The sequence below is a fragment of the Leptidea sinapis genome, chromosome Z (genome assembly GCF_905404315.1).
Source record: "Leptidea sinapis chromosome Z, ilLepSina1.1, whole genome shotgun sequence".
Classification (NCBI taxonomy): Eukaryota; Metazoa; Arthropoda; class Insecta; order Lepidoptera; family Pieridae; genus Leptidea; species Leptidea sinapis.
In genome coordinates this window covers 6,033,107-6,059,242 of record NC_066312.1, presented here as the reverse complement: position 1 = coordinate 6,059,242, position 26,136 = coordinate 6,033,107, and the positions used below count along the sequence as shown (strand labels likewise).

Here is a 26,136-nt window from a genome sequence, read left to right as displayed (position 1 = left end):
TTGGACAAGTAATATTGTGTGGAAGTGCATTGATAATAGGAGGTGTGCAATAGATCATCAATATTAATGTGACTATCTGTATAACCACGCTCATCTGTTTAAAATAAAATAAGTTTCAATTTATTATTGTATCTGACTTACAATAATCTTTTTCCTCTTGCCTTGTACCCAAGCAGGCGAGTTTGGATAATAAAACCGTCTGGACTAACATAGGATCTAGTAAATATTATCTCTATAAAATCTATATATTTTCAAATATTGCAGGTATATGAAATTGTCAGTTCCTGCAAATCTGACCTAAATATGCTGACATATTTTCTGACGAATGGAATCCATTAGAATCACTCGCAGGAAGATATTCGCCAGTTGACGATCTAGAATCACTTTCAATGAAATAATATTCATTTACGAGCGAAGCTAAGTTCTAAGCTAGCCTAATTTTATCTTACTCTTATCTATAAATCATTTAAATCTGCCCAATGGTGTTTTATGTTTACCAAAAGTTGATTCGAACAGAATTGTTTAGACTGTGTTACTTTACAATTACAATAAAGCGTTAACAATCTATAACAATAATTACAATTCACTTCTAAGAGCGTGTCTTTTTAATTTAAATGGATTAATATGCCAATTTCATTATAACTTTTATAGTCGGATACATAATTTTGGAGTCGTAAAATATAAAAATAAAAAAAATATCATAAACTAACAATAATTTGATATTGTTCTACTGAAGTAAGTAAAACAGTGTAGGATAAAATATGCTTATATAATTTACAGATAGATAATTAACTTTATAAGGGTAAAAAGTAAAAGATTACACAGTATACAGAATAAATTTATAGGGGCACATGCTTATTACTGTAGAACGTTATGGGGTATTACATTTCAGTAGCTAAAATTTGCAAAGCCTCTAGGGTACCGGTACTTAACTAGCGAAATAAATAGACATTCCGCAACAAAAAAAAAGTCTCGGAAAAAAATGCAAATTTTAAACTTTTGGCAAACCTGCAATTGTTAAGTGTATTAAACCTGTTCAGAGTCTGAAAAACACAGGTTAACAACAATTAACTATTAAACCTAATAAAAAATATTAATCGTTATATATTATGTTAGCTTCAAATACGTCACAATAACAAAAACATATATTTTTTTAATGTTAATTTAAATAATCAATTAATTAATTAATCGAAAATTGTTGGTTACCTTGTTGGGCTGAGTAATACTACGGCAAGTAGTCTCAGGGTGATACTCCTCAGTAGATGATGATGGCCCTGCAGTAGCTGATGAGCTTTGGGATGAAGAGGGAGAAATACGACCCTCATTCGCTGGCAGACGTTGCTCTTGTACGCACGCCAATCTATAAAACACCTTTGTTTTTAAAAATATCGTTTTCAATAAATTCCAAGTGAGAGACAAAAACACCCATCGATTTATCTTCGTACATACTGAATGCCGTGTTCCCTACACGTGCACGACACTTAAATATGCCTACACTAAATTTTGTAAATGTTAATTGAATTTTTTTATATTGGGCATCAATCTTTGACAATGGATACTGTAATGCGTAGAATGGTAAATCAGGTACGGCAATGATTATTAGTGATGTTTATAAATGCGCAGATATTAAAATAACGAAAATCTATATATATAAAAGAGAATGTATGTTTGTATGTTCCCTAATAACTCAACTATTCGACCGATCTCAATGAAATCTTTTGTTTTTTTCGTTGAAGCTCAAGGAAGATTTACATATATAATTTAAATGGCAAAACAATGTTTGCCAGGTCAGCTAGTAGGTAATATAAATAAAAGGTTGTTGCTTGATGGTGCGTAGTACAATATCATGATTTTACTCGTCTGTAGACTATATATTTGGACATATCATACATATTTGTATAAATTGTTAAAATTTCGAGTGATGCCTTTATACATGGTGCACACTAAAATTTTTCACTTCTACCTAATCGGAACTATTTGAATTTCGAATGTTATATTTTTTGAAACCTTACAACCTTTTTAGTCATAAGAAACAATTGGCGGGAAATTATTTGTCAATTGTTTTTTATCACACATTAAAGATCGACGAACGCAACGAAAATGGAATGAAATCGAAAAGATTTTAGAGCGATAATTTTTTATGATTTTAAAAGTTCTCTCTCTCCGCAAGACTGTGGCGCTCGTGTTCAAAATGCTTTTGGAAGAGAAGCACCTTGCTTGAGCACCGTGAGGCGATGGTTTGCTGAATTTGAGAGAGGTCGGGTTACTTTACATGATGAATTTCGTGAATAGCGGCCTTCAACTGCGCTCAACGAAAATAATGTGGCTACTGTAGAAAAGAGTGTTAATGCCGAGTGGTTTTCTATCATTTCTTTACCCAGGGTGACCCACAGATACCATCTGTGGTCCTCCTGTTTTAAAAAATGGTTCGATCGCATGAAAAAATGTTTAAAATGTAAAGGAGAGTATTTTGAAAAGCAATAAACATAATATTTTGGTTATAACATGTTGTCTTTCTAAGTTACGCAAAACTTTAAGTATGACCAACGTAATACGGAAAATATTCTGAAATAGAAGATTAAGATGGAAATTGTTCGACTACCTCTTTAATGTAACAAGAGTGCCAGTCAACTTCTTGCACCGGCGCAGAGCCAGCTCCAGACGCTCTGGTTCTTCTTCCAGCATCTTCTCTTTGCGAACAACCTGAAATTCAATCAGTTTTTCGATAAGATTATTTAAGACAAAACTTTTATGTGTCCTTGATAGGAATTATCGGATAGGATAGCATCGAAAGAAGTTACTAAAACTATTTTGAATATAAAACTGCATTGTAGGTACTCTGACGTCTGGTACCTGTTGTTATGTAGTGACAGTGTCATTTGACAAAAATAAATACCTTGAGTATAGATATCACTTGACACTAAACCACAATAGACATATGTACCAGTACAGAAACTAGGTACTCACGTTTTACGTTACGTTTTGAAAAAGTTCGAAATGACACACTCGCACAAACATGCGCATTGACGTGGCCCCTAAGCGGTTTTCGCGGTCTTGCAGTAGCGAGTGTCACGTTGTTATTTGAGTCAGGTATCTTTTTAAAAATTCCACCGTAGGTATTGCGTGGTATACGGCTGTTTGAACTCAGCTCCATCAAAACTCCGGTTTTCGTTTTTAAAAATATTGTGTAGTATAGTATATTAAGAATGTTTTATTTTTATATTATTATTATAATTAGAAGGTATTCGAATTATGAGTTCGTGAGATATAAGTAAACTACAACGGACAAAGCCTAAAAACAAATATTGCAAATTTTCCCCGTCAATATCTTAAATTAAATATTTCAACGAAAATTAAATATTTTCAATAAAACATTCAATAAAATTTTGTTTAAAAATATAACATATTAGTCATCATGTAGACTATAATATTACATTAGACACCGTATAGCTATCATAAATACACTATACATAAAAATGTTACGCTTTTTACTTTATACAGTCCGCAACGCCCCATAAGTACATAACGTATATAACATCGTTCTAAAAATACACGCGAATTGAAAACCTCCTCCTTTTTCAAAATTCGGTTAGAAAAATGACATGACAATCCTATTGCTTCAGTGTAAGCACGTCCACATATGTCTACTGTGTATGTCGCAAGTACGTCTACATATGTCTACTGTGACTATACTAAGATAATTTATTACCACAAGCTCTCTAACATATCCCAAACTTTAAAGATAAAAATTTCAACTTTAATTAAATAATAACCTTCTCCATTTCCCCAGAGAGCTTGGCTTTCATTGTCTCCTGAAGAACTGGAAATTTGAGTTTCCAATCAGCGACAGTTTTGCTGCTCTTTGACAATACCATGGCTATACGCTCGATGTCTGCCATGTTGACTCGAGTCTCCCTGTAATTATATTTAACTCAGCTTAAGCTCTGGTCTAATAAATTATTGAAGTTATACTTCTTTAGGCGCGTAGTGAAAATTTATGAGACTGAAATTTTAAGATGCGCGCGTATCACACAAAAGTAACATGTTGAAGTTGGTTCCTAAAATTTTCGGACGTTTACGTTATTGGTTATTTTTTTTGATCTTCGTCCATTATTAGGACAGACGAAGGGTACAAGCCCATACAGCCATATTCATTATTTATTAATTAATTGTCATTGCCATCATTGCAAGACTTTTGATGTTATCTCATGGATGGATGAATCCGAAATAAATGATTATTATCATTAGGAGTCAGGTAATTTAAACGTACCTATGTAGAAGTATAGATGTAGGAATTCATATCCTTGAGACTATACATCCGATTCCAAAAATATGTTCATCGATAATATGAATGGATTCCTTTTTCAATGGATCATTAGATAAGCCAAAATAGCTTTAAACATTACGTCATTGATTCTTTTTACCTTATTAAGGAACAAAAAGATGTTTACAATAATAAGAATATATAAAAACGAAGACATACTGTTCTATAAATTAAATATTAATGTATTTTTAGTATATAGATATATTAAAAAGTAATAAAAAAATAACATTAGACAATAACAAAACGTATTAAGGATATCTATGTTGCATGTTTTATCAATAAAATAATATAATAAAATAAGATATTGAAAATATATAAAAAAAGGTTCAAAAGGTAGGAAAATAAATTGAAATTGCTTGTGTTTTTTTTGTGAGAATTACTTAAATCAGATAAAGATTTCTGCAAGCACTTTTACCACTTATCTCTCTAGAGACCATACCGGTCAAAGCCAAACAAAAAAAAATTGCTACAGATTGCTTAGTTTTTATTTAAACCACAGTAAAATAAGTATACTAACAATCGATTAGCAGCTTGACCACGCAAACGCTCAACAGTTGCCTCCAGCTCATACAAATCATTCTCCAAAAGGAGCATATCCTGGCGATAGATCTCCTCTTCACGAGTCAGTTGCTGTAAACGTAATATTTGGTTATTGTACAAATCAACAAATTCATTGTGGTTCTCATCATCATTGAAATTTTATATCATCGGATTTGATATCACTCGTACCATCACTATTAGTATAAGAATTTATTATTGGTATGAACTACATTATTCTTAACATTTCATTATTAAATTATAAATTTCAAATCTAAGAGCCCCTTGATCAAACTGTCTTGTGACCACCCGATTGGGTAAGAACGAATTTAATAATATCATTTAATAATTATCATATAACATTATGAAATTTATCGGCGGTGTATTATTATTGACATATTGTCAACCGGTTTCAAGATTGCAACACCTTAATACAAAATAACTTCAAAAATGATATTTAAAACAGTTTTAGTGTGTGTTTGCTCAGTTTTGACTGAGTAAATAATTTAGTACAAAAGTGCCAGAGAGGTTCAATATATACCGGTTTTTGACCTTTGCTGTTTGTTGCATCAAGACAGTGAAACATCTTGGGTGTCAAAATGTCAATAGCAAGCGTTATTGATCAGTATTACCATAATAAACGGTTGCGCGGGCATCAGCCCGAAATAGCTACCTCAAAGGTTTATTAATTTTATACTAGAATGGAGCAATAACTGAATAATTTGTTCAAGAAATTAAAACTCGAACGAACTCGAAACAAACCGCTGAGATTGATGAAACACTAACACCAAACTTGACGTCGATTATAGAAGACCAAATTATAACAAAGAAAGCTATCAAAGAAGATAACACTAATCGTAGAAGAGATATATTAGACAAAAATATAACGAAATATAGAAGTACAAAAAATCTTACAATGAATTGAGGTATCACACGAACTGGATACGAAAACAAAAACTGGGCCAAATAGGAACAAAAACAATACAGAACATTATACAACACGCAATGACGTTTTATAAACAACTATATACTAGACTTCCAAGTGAAAAATATAATCAGAGATTCAACTTTTCCACTGTTACCAAATTAGTAATAAAGAAACTAAAAAATGGCAACTGTGTTAGTTTCATTCCCTACGACACTATTCAACAGAATACTTACCTAACGATATTGTATTATACTTGTACCAATCCAGAACTGCAAGTCAGAAATAACATACTTTACAAGAAAAGGGATCCTCTAGACTAACGTAACTATAGCCAATAAGCTAAAAATAAATTTCGTAACAACATTTGACAGTATTTCCCATAAAGTAGTTTAGAAAGCGTGCCAAGGTCTGTTTAGAGACATACAAAATAATTAAAATGTTATCCATACTAATATATACTCTAAAAGTATCAGCAGAGAAAGACTGGAGAGGAAAGGAGATGAATTTATAATACTACGTACTAGAAGAAATATTCAAAATATTTACTGGAAGAAAAAAGGTATCAAAAAGATAAAGGATTCAAAAAGAGCCCTTAATCTTTAATTCAAAATAGGACATTTGAGAATATGATGCAAACTCTAAGTGATAAATGCAAAAGAGAAGTCATATATATAAACTCTTCTAAAACAAAAAATATGAATAGTCACAGAAAACCTTTAATACAAGTAGAGGAAATAGTATTGACTATGTTAATGAATATGTACTGCTTGAAAATCTTGTAAGAAATCTTGAAGTACCATATAGATTCCAGACAAAAAGGAAAAAGAAGTAAAGAGAAGAATAAATAACTCATGGACATAAAGAGGCCTTAAGGAAAATTATGACATTAATATAAAAATGTTAACGATTGCAGGTAAAAAGCACGTCATACGAACCGAATCAGGATCTTCTTCACAAAATTTGGCTGCGAGAGAGCCAATCTTCACGATGGTATCAGCCATCATCTCCCTCATCTGCATTGCATGAGTTAACGTTATGCGGCGAAGATTGCGTGTCTGAGAATAAAGTATATAAATGTAGAACAGTGTATAGAACAGTATAAATTAATCATCTGTCAGTAGTTTTGTGATAAATCTTAGTGAAACAAAAGACCTACTTATTTTTAATGTTTCATGTTTGTTTATTTGTCCTTGTATAACTCAAGAAACTATAAAATTATACCGGTAAAAATACTGTAAAGTAATACAATATAATATATTCAACTTAAGTAATTGGTATAGTGAAGGTTTTATACTAAGCTCGAATCAGTCACGCAGTCTCTTTTCTGGAAAAGTTGAAGTTTAAGATTGCGTCCTCCATAAGATAGTGCACACGTAATGAATCAGCGAGGTGAAGCTCATTGTTAATTTCAGGTCAAATAGGTCAGATAAGTTCTCCCAAAATATATTTTGGGTTCCTGGAGAAACGCAGCATTGCAGTAAGTGCAAGTTCAAAGTGTAAAGAGGCTTCTCATTAAAAAACAGTGTTTCAGTATCTGCATTTCTGACGTTTGTGTAACACTTAGGTATACAAGCACAGAAAGCTTTTTTGAGCATCTAAGTTCAAACTACAGAATCTTACATCACCCTATCCTAAGATAATTCCTATCACTATCAAACATGTTCTAAAATCCTCGCAAACCAAGTCGCATTTGGAAACGCATAATTATTTATCTATTACCGTTCAAAAATGCAAATAACACACTTTATTATTATGTCAATGAAAATTAGAAAACAATCAAATTATAAAAATCAATTGAGAATAATATAATAATAATAATAATAAACTTTTATTTCAGGCCATTAGACCCATAACTGTGTTAGTATGACAAATAACTTAAAACTATGTTAGTAGGTACTTATTTCTAGCTTAACAACTAATTCTATAACTAAAAACTATAACTAAAAAACCCGAGGGAGCCTCTTGGCGCCTATGTGCGCACCCCCCCAGCACCTCCAGAGAGGACTATCTAGTTTCCTGGCCAATGCGCTGAGAAGAGTGTTGGTACTACTCATTAGCCTGCGCATCATGGACGCGGCACGCTTGCGCATGATCGCGTAGAAATCATCCACGCGAGCATCCGCAAACATTGCCGACGCACTGCAGTGTCGAGGCTTCCTCAACACCGCTCTCAGCACATTGTTATATTGAACACGCAAGGCACTATAGGTCCGCTGCCTGTAGTCCATCCACAGACTGCACGTGTAAAATGACTGGCAGTAAGCCCTGAATAAGGTCAGCTTTACTTGCCCAGTACAGCGCGCAAATCTGCGGGCCAACATATTGCCTCGGACCGACAGAGCCCGGCGCTCTCGTTCCATGTCACTATCATCCCTCAGGCTGTCGGTTACTACATGACCGAGATACTTGAACTCAGTCACTTGCTTCAGGGGATTACCACATAATTGTATCTTTGGTTTAAAGCTGGATAGTTTGTTCTTTCCCCTGAAAATAAGGAACTCGCTTTTTTTGGCGTTGTAACTGAGTCCATTCATCCCGGCATACTCCTCACAGAGTTGCAGCAACCTTTTAAGACCCCCAACTGAGGGGCTCAGTAGAACCATGTCGTCGGCGTAGCTAAGGTTATTCATGCGTATGCCATCTATTGAACACCCGACACCAGCTCCACCGAGCCCCTCAATCAGCTGGTTCACATACAAATTAAACAGCCCAGGGGACGTCAGCCCTCCCTGTCTCACTCCACACTCCATTTTATATGGGTCACTAAGTTCATTACCCCACCTAACCACATTAGTTTGGTTACCATACCAGTATTTAAACAATGAAATCAGTTCGGGTCTCAAAGCTGATTCCTTTTCGAGCTTATGCCACAAGACGTCGTAAGCTACTAGGTCAAAAGCTTTGGATAGATCCAAAAAACAGGCATAAACAGGAGTTTTCCTGTCGGTATAGTACCGCACAGTTTGCTTGAGGCACAGGATTGCGCTTTCCGTAGAGAGTTCAGGCTGAAAGCCGAACTGAGCGTCGTGTATTTTAATTGATTTACTTAGCTGTGCATCCATCAAACTGTCCAGCACCTTAGCCACTATCGTCGCCAGCGATATCGGCCTGTAGTTGGATCCATCCGCCGCATCACCTGTTCTGTTTTTGATAATGGGCACTACTACTGTCTTCATCATGGCTTCTGGCAGGTAACTGTGGTTAATACATAGGTTGTAGAGCAATTTGAGGACTCTGGGAAGGTGCGAACCCGCATACCTTAAGTGCTCGATGCTCAGGCCATCGTGTCCCGGTGACTTTCCATGTTTCATACTCTTTAGTGCTCCCTTGACTTCAGTAAGCGTAAAACGCACCAAGACTTCCCTGTTAACCACGATGTCCTCAGCATCGTTGTTCGTAAAGGGTATTTTAAGAGGCTCCACTTTAAATTGCTCCCTAAACATATTAGCAATCTTTTGAGATCCGCTCACTCCACCTACTTCACTCGGAAGATTCGCCCTTGCATTCAGTCTATTGGTGTGCTGCCAGAACTTGCCGAAGTGCTTAGTCTCGTACGATGTGGCTAACATGTCCATTTTGATTTGCTCCTCGTTGTTCTGGCACCATTTAAGTTTATTTTTAAATACCTTGCGAGATTCCCGCATCTCGTCGTACAAGACCCCACAAGACGGCCTCCCAGCCCACACCCATGACTGAAAACAGAGACGAGCCTTCGCATGAGCCGGTCTCACATGCTTGTTCCACCCAGTGATATATCTTTTTTTATGTCGCTGGGTAGCTCTATGACTATATATTGCCGCATCCTGTAGTATGCTTGTAATATCCTCGTACCATTGTTCTAAGATCCGTTTATGTTCCGGGTCGTTACATAGTTCATTACAGCAATCTACCATCTCTACGGGAAAGTCTACCATCTTCAACCTATTGTTACAAAACTCAGTATACAGACTAATCTGATCAGTGTCCCTACGTCCCCAACTTATTTTATTAAAAGCCGTCGATTGCGCGCTTTCTAGACGAGTGTGAAATAAATTGAGTTTACAATAAACCTCTACAGGATAATGATCAGACCACGACACATTGTTCACTATGTTTATACGATCAACGTATTTTCTAGCCATACTCGTTACAAGGCAGTGGTCTAGCCATCGCGAGCAGCCGTGAATATCACTAGTATATGTAAATACATCGCTTTTATTTGACAACAGTTCGTAGTCGGCACACACCCATGATTGCTCGCCACAAAACTGTATCAATTCATTAAAAAATAATTCCCCAGGGTGTGCGTTAAAGTCGCCTAACATAAAAACCATACTAATAACTTCAAAGGTAACGTTAACATTGTCTGTGATGAAAGTCACAAGGCAAGTTGAATGTAATGAATTGGATATTCATACCTCGATTCTTAGATCGTGACTCTGTTTTTGCAGAATGTTCAACTGAGTGAAGAAGTCTGGCGTCACGGTAACTGTGTACGTCTTTTGCGGCACTAGAGCTAGTGGCTGTCCAACGAGACCAGCTGGCTTCGGTGGAGGAGCGGGCTTCAGACGATCGCGTTCTAAAAATTCACTATTGTTGTATACAACCATCATAACACATAATTTTAGTTCATGGACGATAAAAGTCAATAACTGCACAAATTTACAATTATACTGATCTTGATTATATTTAGAAAAGTGAAAAGAAAATACAAATAAAAAATATGTTACGAGTAATCAAAGATTAATGAGTTAGTTATTAAGACTTTAAAACAATTAACTCCCTTACACGAGTAATATGGGACAAAGTTTTAATTATTTTAGAATTACCTTGTGATGACGTCCTCGGCAATGTAGATGACTTGATTGCCGGTTTTGTCGGCTTTGATTCAGCTTGTAATGGCAAAGAAGGAAGCGGAAAGAAATCAAATACAAGATTATGATTTATGATTATGACATACAATAAGAAATGTAGAGGAAGAGTTAAAAATAATTTAATAATTACAACAATAGTCAATAATCTTGATAATATATTCAAGGAAATGATGTAAAATACATAAATATATTTTCATAATGTTCAAACTACTGCATTCTTTGCAGAAGTTATAACATAAAAATATTTGAAATGACATTTTCTGAGTGAATCTAGTAATATGATGACAAAATAAATGCCAGTAATGAATCAATAAGCAAGTATGTATGCTTTTACGTTGGCAGGTACTATTTTAATAGAAATTACAGTTGTAATATCTTTTACACATGCCTTATCAATTAACCCAACTGTTTCAAGGAATGTTAAATAAATTTGCGTGAGAATTCCATCACCACATTAATGGAAATACTAATTTATACATGCTTTATGTGTGATTGAAATGCCATGCTTACCGGAATGCTGAGGAGAATGTTGTTTGGGAGAGTTCATGTCCGGTGGATCGTCGCTGAATGATACCGATTTCTCAAAGGAGACTGACTTTTCTGTAATCACAAATTCTTTATCAGATAGGGAGCATATTGTTTATATGTTACAGATCGCTGTTACAAGTAGGTGATTTAAATTTTACTTAGTTAAAAAAAAACGAATAATTTTAATGTTTTAAAAATAGTGGGAACAACAGCTGTGCTATAAAAAGGGTGCCCAATTCTATAAATTTATTTGTGAACGCCATTTGGACGAAATTTGTGTGTTCAAAGTTAAATTGTGCCAAGTGTTAGGTACTAAAGACATGTGTTTTTAGAAAAATGATAGAACTCATGTTATGTTAGATGGAAGTTCAGAATTAAATGAAATTCAAATAATCAATATCTTAACAATACCTGGGTAGACGAGTTCCAGAAAGAATTAAAATAATGAGGTTAAATTCGGAGCAATAATTTTGAATAATTGTTTAGTTTAGTTGCTTTCTGTGATGTAGGTATCTGTTTATACAATATGTATATCAAATAAATATCATACATTGACTGTGAAACAAAATAACAATCATATACACATTAATTATAATTAATAACACTATGAAATAATTAATAAGACTTTATTAAAGGCATTCTATAATAACGTTAGAGAAATCCGCGCTTACATCGAGCGCGCCTAATTATTGAGCGGAGCTTAACACAGAGTGGAGCTTAATATGCAACGGAGCTTACCATAAAGTAATATATAATATAAATTATACTGTTTTCAATAAATTTCATTCATTCTACGAAATAATTTATTCATGAAAAATATATTTTGAATAGAACAGCTTTTGTATATTGATGAAAGGGAGCAATTAAAACAAGTTACGTTTGTGCAAATTCTGATTCTGTTAGCTGATTTAAGGAAATATTAAATAAAAATTATTCAGTTATAATAATTATTATGACTTTCTCCAAGGTTAGTCTATTTTATGTAATTATATAAGTGACGTCACCTAAATTACAAAAAGCATTATAAAAAAACCTTAAATGATCATCCCCTTGAATCAGAAGAAGATTTAGAAAACCGTCGCCATCCTACAATGATTGAGAATGCGTTCTCTACCTTTTAATATAACGTGCGCCAACAGATTACCAGACCGTAAAAAAATCATTCCCTGTTCATGTAAATGCTATCAAACGCCACAATCGATACGAATTATTAACCAACCTGCATGCAGTACATGACTTTATACCTTACAAAACAGAAAATAAAATATGAGTAAAATAAAAACTGGATTAAATGTCTATGGATATCATCATACCTCGGAACATTTAAGAACATAACAACTTAATGGTTTTTATCCAACAATCTACAGTTACATACGTAAAAGAATACTTTTACCTTTGATCAATCAACAGACATAACGATTACATTAATTTTAACTACAATGATCCTAACATTTAAATAAGTTAGCAATTATGATTACATCACCAAAGCCTTAATTTAATGTATTTCGCCCGGGAAACCATTACCATAGCTACCAGAGCATCTTTGCAAAGAATACAAATTAAAGAAAAACTTGAATTACTCAATGTGTTACTTAACTACATAATAAAAATGAAAATATGGATGAAATCTGACCCAGTACAACCTTAAACGAGGATGAAGCTGAAATCAAGAAATTATGACGGTTCTGCAAGCAAGCGTTTGGCGAAATGTATGGGATAATAATAATTCACGATGCATTGCGAATATTTATAACAACTAGACATTACAAGCCATTTGCCAAATTATTTGCCAAAGCTTATTTGAAAATATAATCATTGATATTTGTTATGGTTCAATTTAAATTAATTTCTTCAATTTTCAATTTATTTACTTTTGTTCGTTGTCGCGAAAAGTCTTATTTCACCTTCTCATTACTTTCTACGCAATTATTGTCTTAAAAACGAAATTGTTTAATCGTCTTTAAACAGAATTGTATTTTGAGTGTTAGTAAAAAAATAATTTGTCATTTTAATTTTAATATTGAAAATATTAGCAATGCATCAATGTGTTATGCGGCCGCGATCGAACTTACGAAATCTGTCCCTCCCTAATTTAGGAGGTCTCTCGACGCTGGCCGTCGCACCATCTGGGTGTAGAAAACGCAACCCACATTATCCAATTGCAATTTGATACTTAACTTTGAAAATCAAACTATGAAATTAAATACTTATATTAAAGTAATGGCATATAGATATTTATATATTTTGTTGAACAGTATTCGTTTTTATACTTTTGTATGGACCATACCTGAACTTCCAGTACGTGCGGAGGGTTGCGGTGCTTCCGCTCGAGGTGCTATGGCAGGTGGAGTTACAGCAGGAGCCGGTGTCTGAAGGGCTTTTTGGACTAAGCCAGTTAGATTGGCAAGCTGACGCTCCATCTTTTCAACTCTCAGGAGTTGCATATCATCAACAGGTGGTACCAACCTAAAAAAAAAACATGACGTATTTGCAAAATTATGTGTAATAAAATCATTAGAACATTCGCTGAAAAATAGTATTCGCTTCGCCTCTAAGATTGTGGCCACAATATCGCCCAGCATCCTCCAAGATTGATTTACGAGTCTGGATAAATATTGATGAAAATTATCTTAACTGACTTCTTCACGTTGGTTACCTCGCATCAAATGGTGGTCTGGGCATCGGTCGAGGAGCCGTTGTAATTGCATTCACGCCGTAAATCTGATATGAATCGTCTATGATAACAGCGTCCCTGAAAATATTATTTTCTTTTTCTAAAACGGTACCGTAGACTATGCGTAGGTATCAACTTAGTTCCTAAATAATGGTAACTTTCTTCAAAGTCATCAGTGATCAAAAATTTACCCTGACTCCTCATCGATGACTGGATTGATGCCTGGTCGAGCCGCAGCGGCACCCAAGAACTGAGTGTAGTATGGATCTTCATAGGGAACCCTTGGTGTAACACGTTCAGGAGAACACATGTAACCCTCGCTGGAGTGCACTGATAGTAATAAATATAAAAACTTCTTAATTATCAATAAACAATAGTATAGAATTAGTTGAAATTTTGTATTCAAGCTGTGAGAAACTCATGAAATATAAAGAAGACGACGCAATATATCTAATTCGAGTATAAATACATAAGTCATACTGAAAGTTTTGAATACGAACACACTAGTTAATAAATATTTAATAAAACATGAAATATATACTGATTTCAAAATATTATTAGGAAGTTTTAATTATTTATACAACATGAAAACAAAAAATTCATTACTAAAGGTATTTTAAACGTATCTGTAATCTCTTTTGATTACTTAATTTTTAAAAGTACCACAATAAACTTACTTTCATTTGAAAATAAAAATAATTACTTTATTCATTGGAGGCTTTAGGTTTTTCTAGGGATTAAATCCAAATACACCGCCTAAAGAGCTGTGGATTATACTTAATGAAGCGCTTATACTTAATGAAGGGAATAGAGAGTTCATTTCAAAGAGTTAATTTAAGAAACCATTATTTTGAAACCTCGTATATTATGTATGTGCTTCAAGCTTGTTTGACATCTTGCTCTTTGTGCTACAGATTAACGTACATGAGCTCATAAATAAGTATAAAATTAACATTGGATGTTGAATATTAATTTATAAATTAAAATATAAGTCTTAGAAAAAATCTATGTGTTATTTCCTCTAATTGTCTTTTGTTTTACTCATCTTTCTTTTACTATCCGACGAAAGTTCGAGAGTTCTAAAAACTAAATTGGCTCATGCCCAGTTTTAGGGTTCCCAAGCTTCTCAATATACAGTTTACCATTGTTGTCAATGACTCTCCTCAGGATCATTTCCCCATTTATAAAAGATGGGAAATATCACTGTATTAATTTTCAATATATTTTTCGAAAACTACAATTTGCGCCAAAAAAAATGAGTGATTTTTTATACAAAGCAAAACTTTCAGTTTGATCTGTTTTCCACACAACATCTAATTGGAATTTTAAATTAAGTAAAAAACTGCATGCATAAACAGAAACTTATTATAATTAACATCGATAGATATGATGAAATACATAAAACAAGACCTACTATCATGAACGAGGTAGGTTTAGCCACATCTTTGGGAATATATAGATAGGTTTAGCCACAAATTTAGGAATAAATAGAACCTTAATAATGCATAATACTGTGCTATTATTATAAAAAATACGTATATTGCATGGATAGCTTTGTATACAAAGCTATTATTGCCTTTGAAGTATTCTGTTTGATTATTTTAAAAGCGACAAGCAAATAAGATATTCTAAGCTGAAAGAAGGTATCGACAGGGACACATAGGGGTTACCAGGAATTGTGTAAAGTTGATCAGTACCCCTTGGACAATCGCCGGTGGAGAAGGGGAAACATCTCTCAGACCCAGTTCCAGGAACATAAGACCTCACGGGTTTGGCCGGGGGGACACCTACATAAATATTGCTATGTACCCAAAGTAAATGTACAAAAATACACTTACCCTAAAATATGTATAGAAGTTGATTCTTCAAACTTTAATTGTAAAATGTGACATTTAAACGCTCACGTACAAAAGCACAAGATTAACAGGACTAATTAAATGCTCAAAAACGCAGAGTGGGTCGGAAAAGGTTTGCAAATTGCTGTAAATACTTTAATCTTTAGCTCTTGCCATACGCTATTTAACGACTAACTTTAAAAAAGGCGTAGTCAAAGGTTTTCTGGAAATTCCAAAGGTAAGAATTTAAAAATGTGAATGTAATCTGGAAATATTAAAGCGTTTATGTCTTGTAATACGCATTAATAAGTTTTAAGAGGAAATGAATAGCTACAAGCTATTTTCAGCAATATAAATTTCAATTTAAGTACTTTGAGTATTTTTAATCAATACCATACGGCTCTTTTGGATGAGATTTGAATTTGATAACAAATAAATTTACTCGACTCATACCTGGTGGTGGGATTGTTTTTACGCGATCAGCTGGAACTGGTTGTGCAGCTGGGGAGAATGCTCTGAGCACCGAACCGCCTCTTGGTAGTGTGTTGGGTGCGGCGCTCCTCATGTAGTAAGCCGGAGCCTTCACCTGCGGGAAACAAAAGAGTTAGTTATGTGTAACAATATGTAGATAAGCTAAAATGAATAAACGTGTCGTGACAACTGTGTCAGGAAGACAAATTCACTAACTGAACTATCTCGACGGCGCTTGTCAACCTTTTAAGAACACCACGCCAGATTACTGATGTGGATGGTGAGGATGATACTCAAGTATGGCATGTCGTGCGAAGGAAGAATTCAAAGACAAGTAAAATCTCCAACTAGAGAACTGGATTCCTGAACATTTGAGCATCTCTGCGTTGCACGCAGTTTAATAATTTGAGCTGTTACCGGGGTGCACCACCTTCATAATGTGTGCCTAGACCAAATAGAAAGCAAGAATGTTGGGTGGCTTGAGGTGCTCTAATGCCACTCAATATCTTTAAAGCCAAATTGGCTTTTCGTTCCAGTTGACGGAACTTCTTTGAACTGTTACAACAATATCCTTATCATTTCTTATCTCGCTTTATAACCATGGAAAAACGTGGCTTCCATTATGTTTCAGAAACTACATTACAGTCAGTTCTTTGGCTCTTTCATCATCTACACCCCCAAAGAAATTAAAGACAAGTCCTTCAGTCGGAAAGATCATTGGTCCTCTAGTCGTGGAGTGGTCTTGAATATAGGTACAATGAAACTAGTGTTACTTGTTTTTTATTCAGAACAAATAATTGCGTAATGAAATACTTGAGAAACAGAGGTAAAGTAGCAAAAATTGTCTTTGTGTTCCGTTAAGATAATGGTTCCTGGCAGATTAACGGTTGCTATGACTGTAACTCCATATCCACAGAAGAGCACGAGGCTTTTAATTTGAAAACTTAATATATCTATCACAGTGGAATTAATCGATCTTCATATCACAACTTTTTCAGGAGTTTATCTTTTGTTGCAGGCTTTGTTGAATTTTCTGACTCAGTATAGTGTATTATTAGGTTTTCTTTTGAAGCCAATTTAAATTATATTTTTATTGTGTAATTTTGTATTTATTATTGACTCTCATGAAATGGTAAGACCGCTGGAACGTAGGTATTACGAAAGCCCTTCAATTGTAGGTGTATATAACTTCCAGAAGTAAGAGATATCACTTGAAATTAACAACATTATTTAGAATTGAAAGGTCGACATGTCATGTCAACTTTGCAATTATTGGGGTTGATTATGCTACTAACTGTTATATAGATGGCGCCACAAATCGAGAGTTGAACAAATACAACAATATTTGTGGATCATGCGTCATTCGGACTTTCTTTTTAAATGAAAATTTAAAACGAGACGAGCAAACGTTTAGCTCATTGTAATTGATACGCCCTGCCTATTACAATGCTGCTCAGGATTCTTGAAATACTCAAAAATTCTGAACGGCACTACAACTGCGCTCGTCACCTTGAGACATAAGTTGTCAAGTATCATTTGCCCAGTAATTTCACTAGCTACGGCACCCTTCAGACCGAAACACAGTAATGTTTAGACATTATTGCTTCACGATAGTAATAGGCGCCGTTGTGGTACCCATAATCTAGCCGGGGTCCGGTGCAAAGGAGCCGGACTGGACTGGACTTTACATAAGTAGTTTGCGTTAAGGTTACATTTTTATCATAATTCATTTCTACCGAAGTTTCGTGACCTTGGGAGAATCAATCACATTTTCAGGCAGACTGCCTTTTGGCGTAACCCAGTCCGTACTATTGCACATATTATTCTTTGGCTACGTGCATGTATTACACATTTATTCAAATAATATAAAAAGCACAATTTGTTATGTCACAAAGTGATAACCCTCACTTCTGGGGTTGAATTAATTACACAAATAAAATTTGAAAACAAAATTGTTTGAACGATGCGGTATTCGAAACCGCAACCTCTCGCGTTCCGTGCGAGCGCTCTTACCAACTGAGCCAACCGTTTTAGTGACGTATCGTTGATAAAATCTTGTAAACTTTGTTCAACTCTCAGGTTGTGGCTTCATCAATAGGATCTACTTTACAGATACAGATAACCTGCTCAACCCCAATATTTGCATACTAGGAAATTGACTTGATATGTCGCTCTTGCAAACAATTTGTAATGTGTCAAAGTGATAACCCTCACTAATGGGATTAAATTTATTACACGCGAGAGGTCGCGGGTTTGAATCCCGCTTCGTCAATATTTTTTTTTGTGTAATAATATTTAATGATTAAAATTCGTATAATTGACTATGCAAACTCCTGTTAGATCCATCCAATCCATCTTAAGTTTTAGGTCATACTACAATAAGAACTAAATTGCAATGGGAGGAAGTATCGTTTTACTATTAGGTAAACGTATTCCTCATCTTGTCCCTTTTATTATAAAAATATATAAAAAAAATCGCAGTTGTAGAAACTGCCGATAGAACTAACAATTTAAAACTTTTAGTATTAAAATATATAATTTAATAATGTTTAAAAACAATTAAAATTGATTATTAGTTGCAATTTATTTTTGAAATTAATTTTCAAAAATATATTAATCAAACAAAAACACTGTTTCAAGAATACACAGTATAATATCCCAAAAGTGTCTAACTATATATATTTATTTTTTTAATTATTTATTTATCGCGTGCCCCAGTCATGAGCATGTCGGTGCCGCGAACCCATGAGATTTTCACAGTGCCAAACTCGGCAAGTGAAGTGTTTCACTTTAAAAATATAAAAGATATATCGTACTAAAACAATATTTAATAGTACAGTATATTTTGCCAATATTAGAGTTGTTGTGTAAATATTATAAAGATTGGTGTGTATGTGTTAAAAGAATTTATTATTTACAAACTTTCTTTATTATAAACAAATAGCTTACATTGAGCATGATCAGTAGTACACTTCATGGTATCGCGACATGATGAATCGATTATAATTTTAGTGTTTTCATATTATTTTCGGTAAGTAGTATCTAAGTTGTAGTATTAAATGTGTTATTTTTTATTATTAAGCTTTAAATCTAGAATGAAAAGAATTGAATATACGGGTCCATATTTTTAAGAAAATATTAGTTATACAAGTGCTGACCCGGCAAACATTGTTTTACCATACATACCCCGTTCGCGCTTATTGTATGAATTGTCAAATTATGTAATTAAATTTCAAGTGAAAAAACCAGTGGGAGGCTCCTTTGCACAGAACGCCGGCTAGATTATGGGTACTACAACGGCGCCTATTTCTGCCGTGAAGTAGTAATGTGTAAGCATTACTGTGTTTCGATCTGAAGGGTGCCGTAGCTAGTGAAATTACTGGGCAAATGAGACTTAATATCTTATGTCTCAAGGTGAAAATAGTGCAATTGTAGTGCCGCTTAGAATTATTGGGGTTTTTCAAGAATCCTGAGCGGCACTGCATTGTAATGGGCAGGGCGCATCAATTACCATCAGCTGACCGTCCTGTTCGTCTCGTCCCTTATTTTCATAAAAAAAAAAATAGGTTCTGGATAAGTTATCACCAACATATCATAATATATTTAATCATGGCTAGGTTTCGCAGTATAATCGAAGGAAAGGCAAACGGCTTTCCATTTATTAGTATTGATTAATCATATATACTCGTATAATTTTGAATTTATAACATTTCGATTACCCTATCTTTCGTTTACATCAGATCTCGACGTTTTAAGGCCCTAGGAAGCTTCCCTGACTATTCTCGCGATGGTGTTCGTACGTCTGTATGTATGTAAGTGTGTGTGTGTGTGTGGATGTATGTAAATCTCTTATAAAGTTTGCACGGCTCGACCGATTACATCGCGGTTGGCGCCAGTCAAAAGGGCTTGACCAAATATAATTCATATTTTATTAGATTTTGAATATAATTCAGACCGATTCGGACCGTAGATTTTGAGAAATCTCAAAACAACTAAAAAAAATTTTTGAAAAAAAAAAATTTAGCTCGTGAGAAGAATATACAAGAATACATTTCAATCAAATAGAGTATTTTACACTGGCTGCAATATGCATAGCAAATTAGTTTGCCAGGTGCTAAATAAGTTCAGGATTTCGTGTTAATTAAATAAAACAGTATACGAAATAGCAACACAAGTGTAACTTAACAGGTGATTGTGCAATATGGACTCAAAATTCACCTGAGCAACTTGAGGGAGTCATTAGCATAATATATCAAACATTTTTGACATATTATTGCATTATATAAACTCATAGCAACCTGTTTAATCCACGTGTTTGATTTCGGACTACATTCTCAGAATTGTTTTGAAAGGTTCGTCATAAATGTTCGAAGCAACAGTTAAATGCAATTCACCAGTTACATAACGTATAAAACACGCTTAAAACTAGATTGTTAACTGGATCGTATTTCCTAATTGGCCTTTGGTAGTTCTAATTTCACAATTCATTAAACACTGTAATGGGGTGACATTATTTGATATGGATGCTTCAGCTTTTGTTATTGCATACATCGGAAACAATTATAATATCGAGGGATGGGTATTCCGATTTCATTAAGAATAAACAAAGTATTCATTGGTACTTAAAAATAGGATTTACCCCCTTATTCATAATAGTATGCTAACTTAAAGCATTGCTAATTCTCACTCTGTCTTCTTCTATTGACCTAAGTCAGTCACTAAGTTAGCGGACCATTATGAATAAGGGGGTAGGTCTTTATGGATAAATGCAAACCTTATGGATAGTAGAATTTATTTTAATAATTTAATTAACACGTGTGCAGCAATCTTAAATAATTATAATATAATTATCAAAGTCATAGTTATTCTACAACGGATTCTCCAAGAATAGATTATTCTGAGATATCATTTTATCATTCCGGTACAACGAGCAAATTGGAACAAAAGCACATCATTAATGTTATAAGATGGGAGCTGATTATTATCACTTCAGCGCGTAGGGATAAAATGAAAGGAAATTTTAACTAACGTGAAATTATTAAATAAAAATATTATAGCAATAATTATGTTCTAAATAATTACAAAAGTCATAGTTATTCTACTAAAGATTGTCCAACAATAGATTTTTCCAAGATTTCCGATATCATTTTAGCATTCCGGTACAACGAGCAAATTGAAACAAAAGCACTAATGTTATAAGGTGGCCGATGAAGTGAAAATAATGCGTAGGGATCTAATGAAAGAATAACGCGAGATTATTAAATAAAATAATATAGCGATACTGTTCTAATTGGCAATAAGCAAACACTACTTTCACTCTAATATTTTTCAAATTAATGAAGAGTGTGTCGCTTTCTCTTGGAAGTGAGCGTATGTATCAGTAATTATTTTTAATCAAATAACATTCAGCATTCCATAGAAAAAATAAAAAACTTTCGAACATTTCCCTTGCATTCTTCCCTGACTTATATTAATAAATAGTGGTTCAACTGAGTTTTTAAAATGTCACTATATTCTTGATTTACTAGAAATAGTGAAGTATTTTTGTCACTTTTATTTAAGCGAGCGTAAAGTTAATAACGTATCCAAAATGTTTTATTTGAATGTTTGTGATTCCGCGTCACTTTGATCCCGACAGAAGCGTTGCGCTGTCCTCAAACAGTAAACAGAACACATGATTGAGCGCCATTCGTGGAAGCGCATAATTGGAAACAGTGCGAACTGACTCTAAGCCTTCACAGTTGAGTAGATAACTTTACTCATTTAACATTTCGAAAACTAATTCTGCTCACACTGGACTGTTTATATAAGAGTTGTAATAACGATTTCTCAGCAATTGAGTTGGAAATACTAAAGTAAGCTCAGGAATATCAGGATACAACTGAAATAGAATTGTGTTAACTAAAATAAAATAAAAAATTTCGTTAGTTCTCTTGGAAGTAGCGTTAAAGGGATATATTTGTTTAAATTAAATCAATCTGGATATGAAAACTAAACAAAATAATAAATCTACAATGTTTTCTCTTAAAGTTATTAAAAGTACGTACGTAAGTACATACGTGGCCTAATCGCTTAATTTTAACTAAATTGAATAAAGTTAAAGTTATTGTATCCGATATTGACCGGGTAAAATACCAAGTGTGCAAAATCCTTAAAATGCCGAATATTACATTTCAATTTGTTATTGTATAAATTGTAACAAAACAAAAAAGAAATTGTAAATTTTGATTAGGTTATTTTTTACATAAGAAATATAATTATATCGTAATTCGGCTCTTGAAATATTTTTAATGTAGGCTCTTAAATAAATATAAATACAATCTTTTAATGGAACGAAAAAGTTAAAGTTTACGATTGTTTTGAATATTCCGGGAACATAATATATGACAGAGTTATTATAATTATTAAAGATATTTAAATCTTTATCATAGCTGTGAACCTTAGGAGGTTTAGAAATGCACCATTGTCTATCGGTTATAATATTATAAAAGTACAAAATAAAACTCGCGTGTTTTAGCGCACCTCACATAACATAGTGGCCCGCCCTTAATGTACCTTTAAATGGAATTGAAAAATTGTAATTGTGAGCTACGTTCCATTCATTTAATGCCAGCAATTATGAAGTAGATGACCAACAACTAGCCTTTTCCAATGTAACGTTTATCCATTTGACACATTAGTTAAATTGAATAATATTATTGTTTTTACAATGTTTTGTTAGGTTTGGTCAAGTTAATGTTGGTAAGATAATTTATTCTAATAATAATGGATGTCTATTTCCTGATCAGCTTAACCATATTTTGTTTTTGTTGTCTACTAGCATCGCTGTCGTAAATAGTGAACTAAAACTTAATCATCTGTCTGATACTAGTTCGAAAAATAATATGCATAGGCATTTAACTGAATTCCAAAATTCCCTTCCATTGACTGTTGGACAATCTGATTATGACATGATGACAAACACTTGTTTTATGAGAACTTACATGATGGATGAAGTATTACGCCCTGCGTTTTTTATCACCATCATCATTTCTGCCGAGAGGCCTCTCCCAAAGATCTTTACGACGATTAGTCTTGCACTGCTCTCATCCAACTTATTCCAGCGATGTTGACCAGATCATCCTTTCATCTTGTGGAGGCCTACCAACACTACGGTATCAACCAACGGCTTGCTCGCTTCAAGCTATGTGCCTGCCCTGTCCACTGCCATTTCAGTTTCGCAATCTTCCAGGCAATTTCGATGACCTTGGTTCTTCAAAGAATCTCCTCATTTCTGATTCGATCTCGCAGGAAAGTCTGGCCACAGCCCCCTCCATTGTCCTCCAAACGACCATGATATTTCTCATAAGGCTCACAGTTAGCACCCGATTACAATCGGTTGCCACTCAGAATTTTTATGAGCGAATTTATTAAACTCATTTGCGATCGTCCCTCAAATAAGATGTTAAGTTACGTTACCCCAATAACTTCATTAGCGACTTTGACTTGGTGGTAGAAATAACGCTGTTGTGGTTGCCACCTAGCGGGCCTCTTGTGCATCTTCCAAGCTGTGCAAGCCTACCTGGTAGTACTAAGTATTGCGACTTTTTAGGTCAACAATATAGTTACATTTTATTTTAGGGCAATATTTGTTGATGACCAAGTAAAAGACGCATTTGCATGAATTATTAGCGCAGTCGTGAGTATTTAATCCACATATAATGATGCTACTCAGATTGTGCTTCAATTAGTAAGGATTAGTTTTTTGCATGGATTATGTAGAGATTAATTAGTGAAGATGACAGTTCTGTAACAGCATTATGAATAATGATCTGTGAAAACCTTCTTAGTTGAATGATAACAAAATACTTACCTAGTTTTACACTATATTTAGAAAATGTTTCAGCTATCACGATGTGCAAGTGGCTTAAGGTATTTACTCTTTTCACCATGTTTTTAATTGGTAAGAGTATTAACAGACGTGTTTACAAGATAATTTTGACACAAAAAGGATTCACTCAAGTAAGTACAACTTGAAGTCTTCTTAAGAGAAAATTAAATGTTGGTATCATAACTAAATTCAATGTAAGAGTTTGAATGGAATTTGTTGGACATGCTTTAAGACTTTTGAAGATATCACGCTCCGGGTAAACTCGTTCCTTTCCTTTCATTTCTTTCTAAAATTCTCTTAATCTTTTCCTTTTAAATTAATTTCATTTGAATGTTTTCTCCATTTTCCAATCTACTCGCTTGAACTAAAAGCCGATTACCTAGTAAAATGTTAAAATCATAAATTTATTTAGATTTCAAGAAATCTAATTTCATCGTTGAACTCATTCAAAGTAAATTATTTCTCTTAGACTAAATTCCCACGTTGATCAAAGTTTATTATATTTCTATTTCATTTCAGTTTATTCAATATGACCTTGAAACACCAGATCTGAGGGAATTCACATTCTGCACTTGGATAAAATTCAGTGAACTTAACCACGAACAAAGTTTGTTTTCATACGTCAGTAAGTAACAAGATGTATTATTATTTAGAAGTATTCAATAAATCATAATCTATTCTATACACTAGAGACTTGGAGTAGATAAGTACGTTATCGGTAAATATCTTAGTTATTACTATTTTACTCTTTCATCTTTCTTTCTGTAACAGGTCTCTGTTTTCATTTCCGTTTTCTCAATATTAGTAAGCATTATCATTGCATATTATGTAACAATATCTATTTAATATTATGAAAAGAAAACTGGTCGTACAAATAACGCATGAAATCGGAACTTTGTCAAACTATATACAATGAAGAAAGACTAATGAAAATAATATTATTGACAGATTTATATAAACAGTGATTCATTTGCACCGTCACCCTTGTCTTTGTATGCTTAATGATATCTAGTTGTAACGAACCAATGAAATTCCTTGTAATTGCAACACATGATTGTGCTGCACAAAATCTTATAGAAAAATATATAAGCGCTTAATTGACGAAAGAAAGGAGTCGTTTCACATTTGATGCAATGATCTTGTTATTCCTCTAGTGTAATATTTGCTGTCCCGTATGCTCGTTTAAAAAAAAGTATTATTGGTCGTACTTTATTAAAAGACATCTGCAATACTAGAGCTCGTGAGATGCATTGCTGCGCCCTTTGACACGAGAGTATGCACTTAACTTGAAAGTCGTATCTTAGGTGTTCGGTAATATTTCAGCTGGAAGATGATTTCATAAAGTGGCTGTGCGGGGCAAAAGTTTCCGAAATGCGCGGTTTTCGAATACCAGACATTAAAGTTCTACGGATGGTATTTAGCATTTCGTAAAGTTTCCTAAGAAGCGCACTTTAACTGCGGTTGTAGGACACATAATAATTCAGTTATGTTGAAATAGTTTTTCGAGAGGATTTAATTAAATGATGATTAATCCTGTGCCAATAATTAAGCTCCGATTACTGAAATGTTGGGCTACATTGTACTACATGGTAGGTGCTAACTTGTAATCAGAAATGCTGTTAGCTTTAGATATCGTGTTCCCGGATATTAGTGTCTTTGTTCTACTGGACACTCTCTTGATTGAGAGGTTAATTAATGTTAATAATTACTAGCCTAAACCAGATACAAGGTTTGTATAATTATGTTTGCTTGTGGCAGGACATACGTGAATCGAAAGACTTTAACACTATTTCTTTCAAATTTATCTCAGAAATGGTCATAAATTTGTGTTATTGTAAATTTATTCACAACACACTTAATGCTAATTAAATTACCAACTAATTATGAATTATTTATCATACTAATTACTTATTTACAATACCTACGGAATGTAAAGTCCCATGTGCCAACAGGTAACATGGAAAACATTGTAATCATGTCACATTTTATATAAATTTATTTCAAAATAATAAACAGGAAATGTAATTTCAGAGGAATAGATTTACAAGTAAAAGCTCTTAAAATCTTAAGTAACTCTTGCATAGGTATATATATAACTGGATAAAGTGTAATATTA

The 26,136-nt window shown here is 33.8% G+C and overlaps 1 protein-coding gene across 1 annotated transcript in view; it reads right to left on the bottom strand.

The window, feature by feature from the left end:
- The window catches only part of LOC126978655 (coiled-coil domain-containing protein AGAP005037), a 281,533-nt gene that overhangs the window by 12,874 nt on the left and 242,523 nt on the right, over positions 1-26,136 (bottom strand). The window contains exons 10-23 of the mRNA XM_050827640.1: positions 16,133-16,265; positions 15,542-15,631; positions 14,036-14,174; positions 13,827-13,922; positions 13,458-13,636; positions 13,243-13,296; positions 11,153-11,242; positions 10,598-10,660; positions 10,187-10,347; positions 6,725-6,844; positions 4,842-4,954; positions 3,774-3,915; positions 2,603-2,703; positions 1,207-1,360 (exon numbers count right to left, since the gene is read on the bottom strand). Coding sequence (XP_050683597.1) covers positions 1,207-1,360; positions 2,603-2,703; positions 3,774-3,915; positions 4,842-4,954; positions 6,725-6,844; positions 10,187-10,347; positions 10,598-10,660; positions 11,153-11,242; positions 13,243-13,296; positions 13,458-13,636; positions 13,827-13,922; positions 14,036-14,174; positions 15,542-15,631; positions 16,133-16,265 — 1,635 coding nt within the window. The remainder of the gene's footprint in view (positions 1-1,206; positions 1,361-2,602; positions 2,704-3,773; positions 3,916-4,841; positions 4,955-6,724; positions 6,845-10,186; positions 10,348-10,597; positions 10,661-11,152; positions 11,243-13,242; positions 13,297-13,457; positions 13,637-13,826; positions 13,923-14,035; positions 14,175-15,541; positions 15,632-16,132; positions 16,266-26,136) is intronic.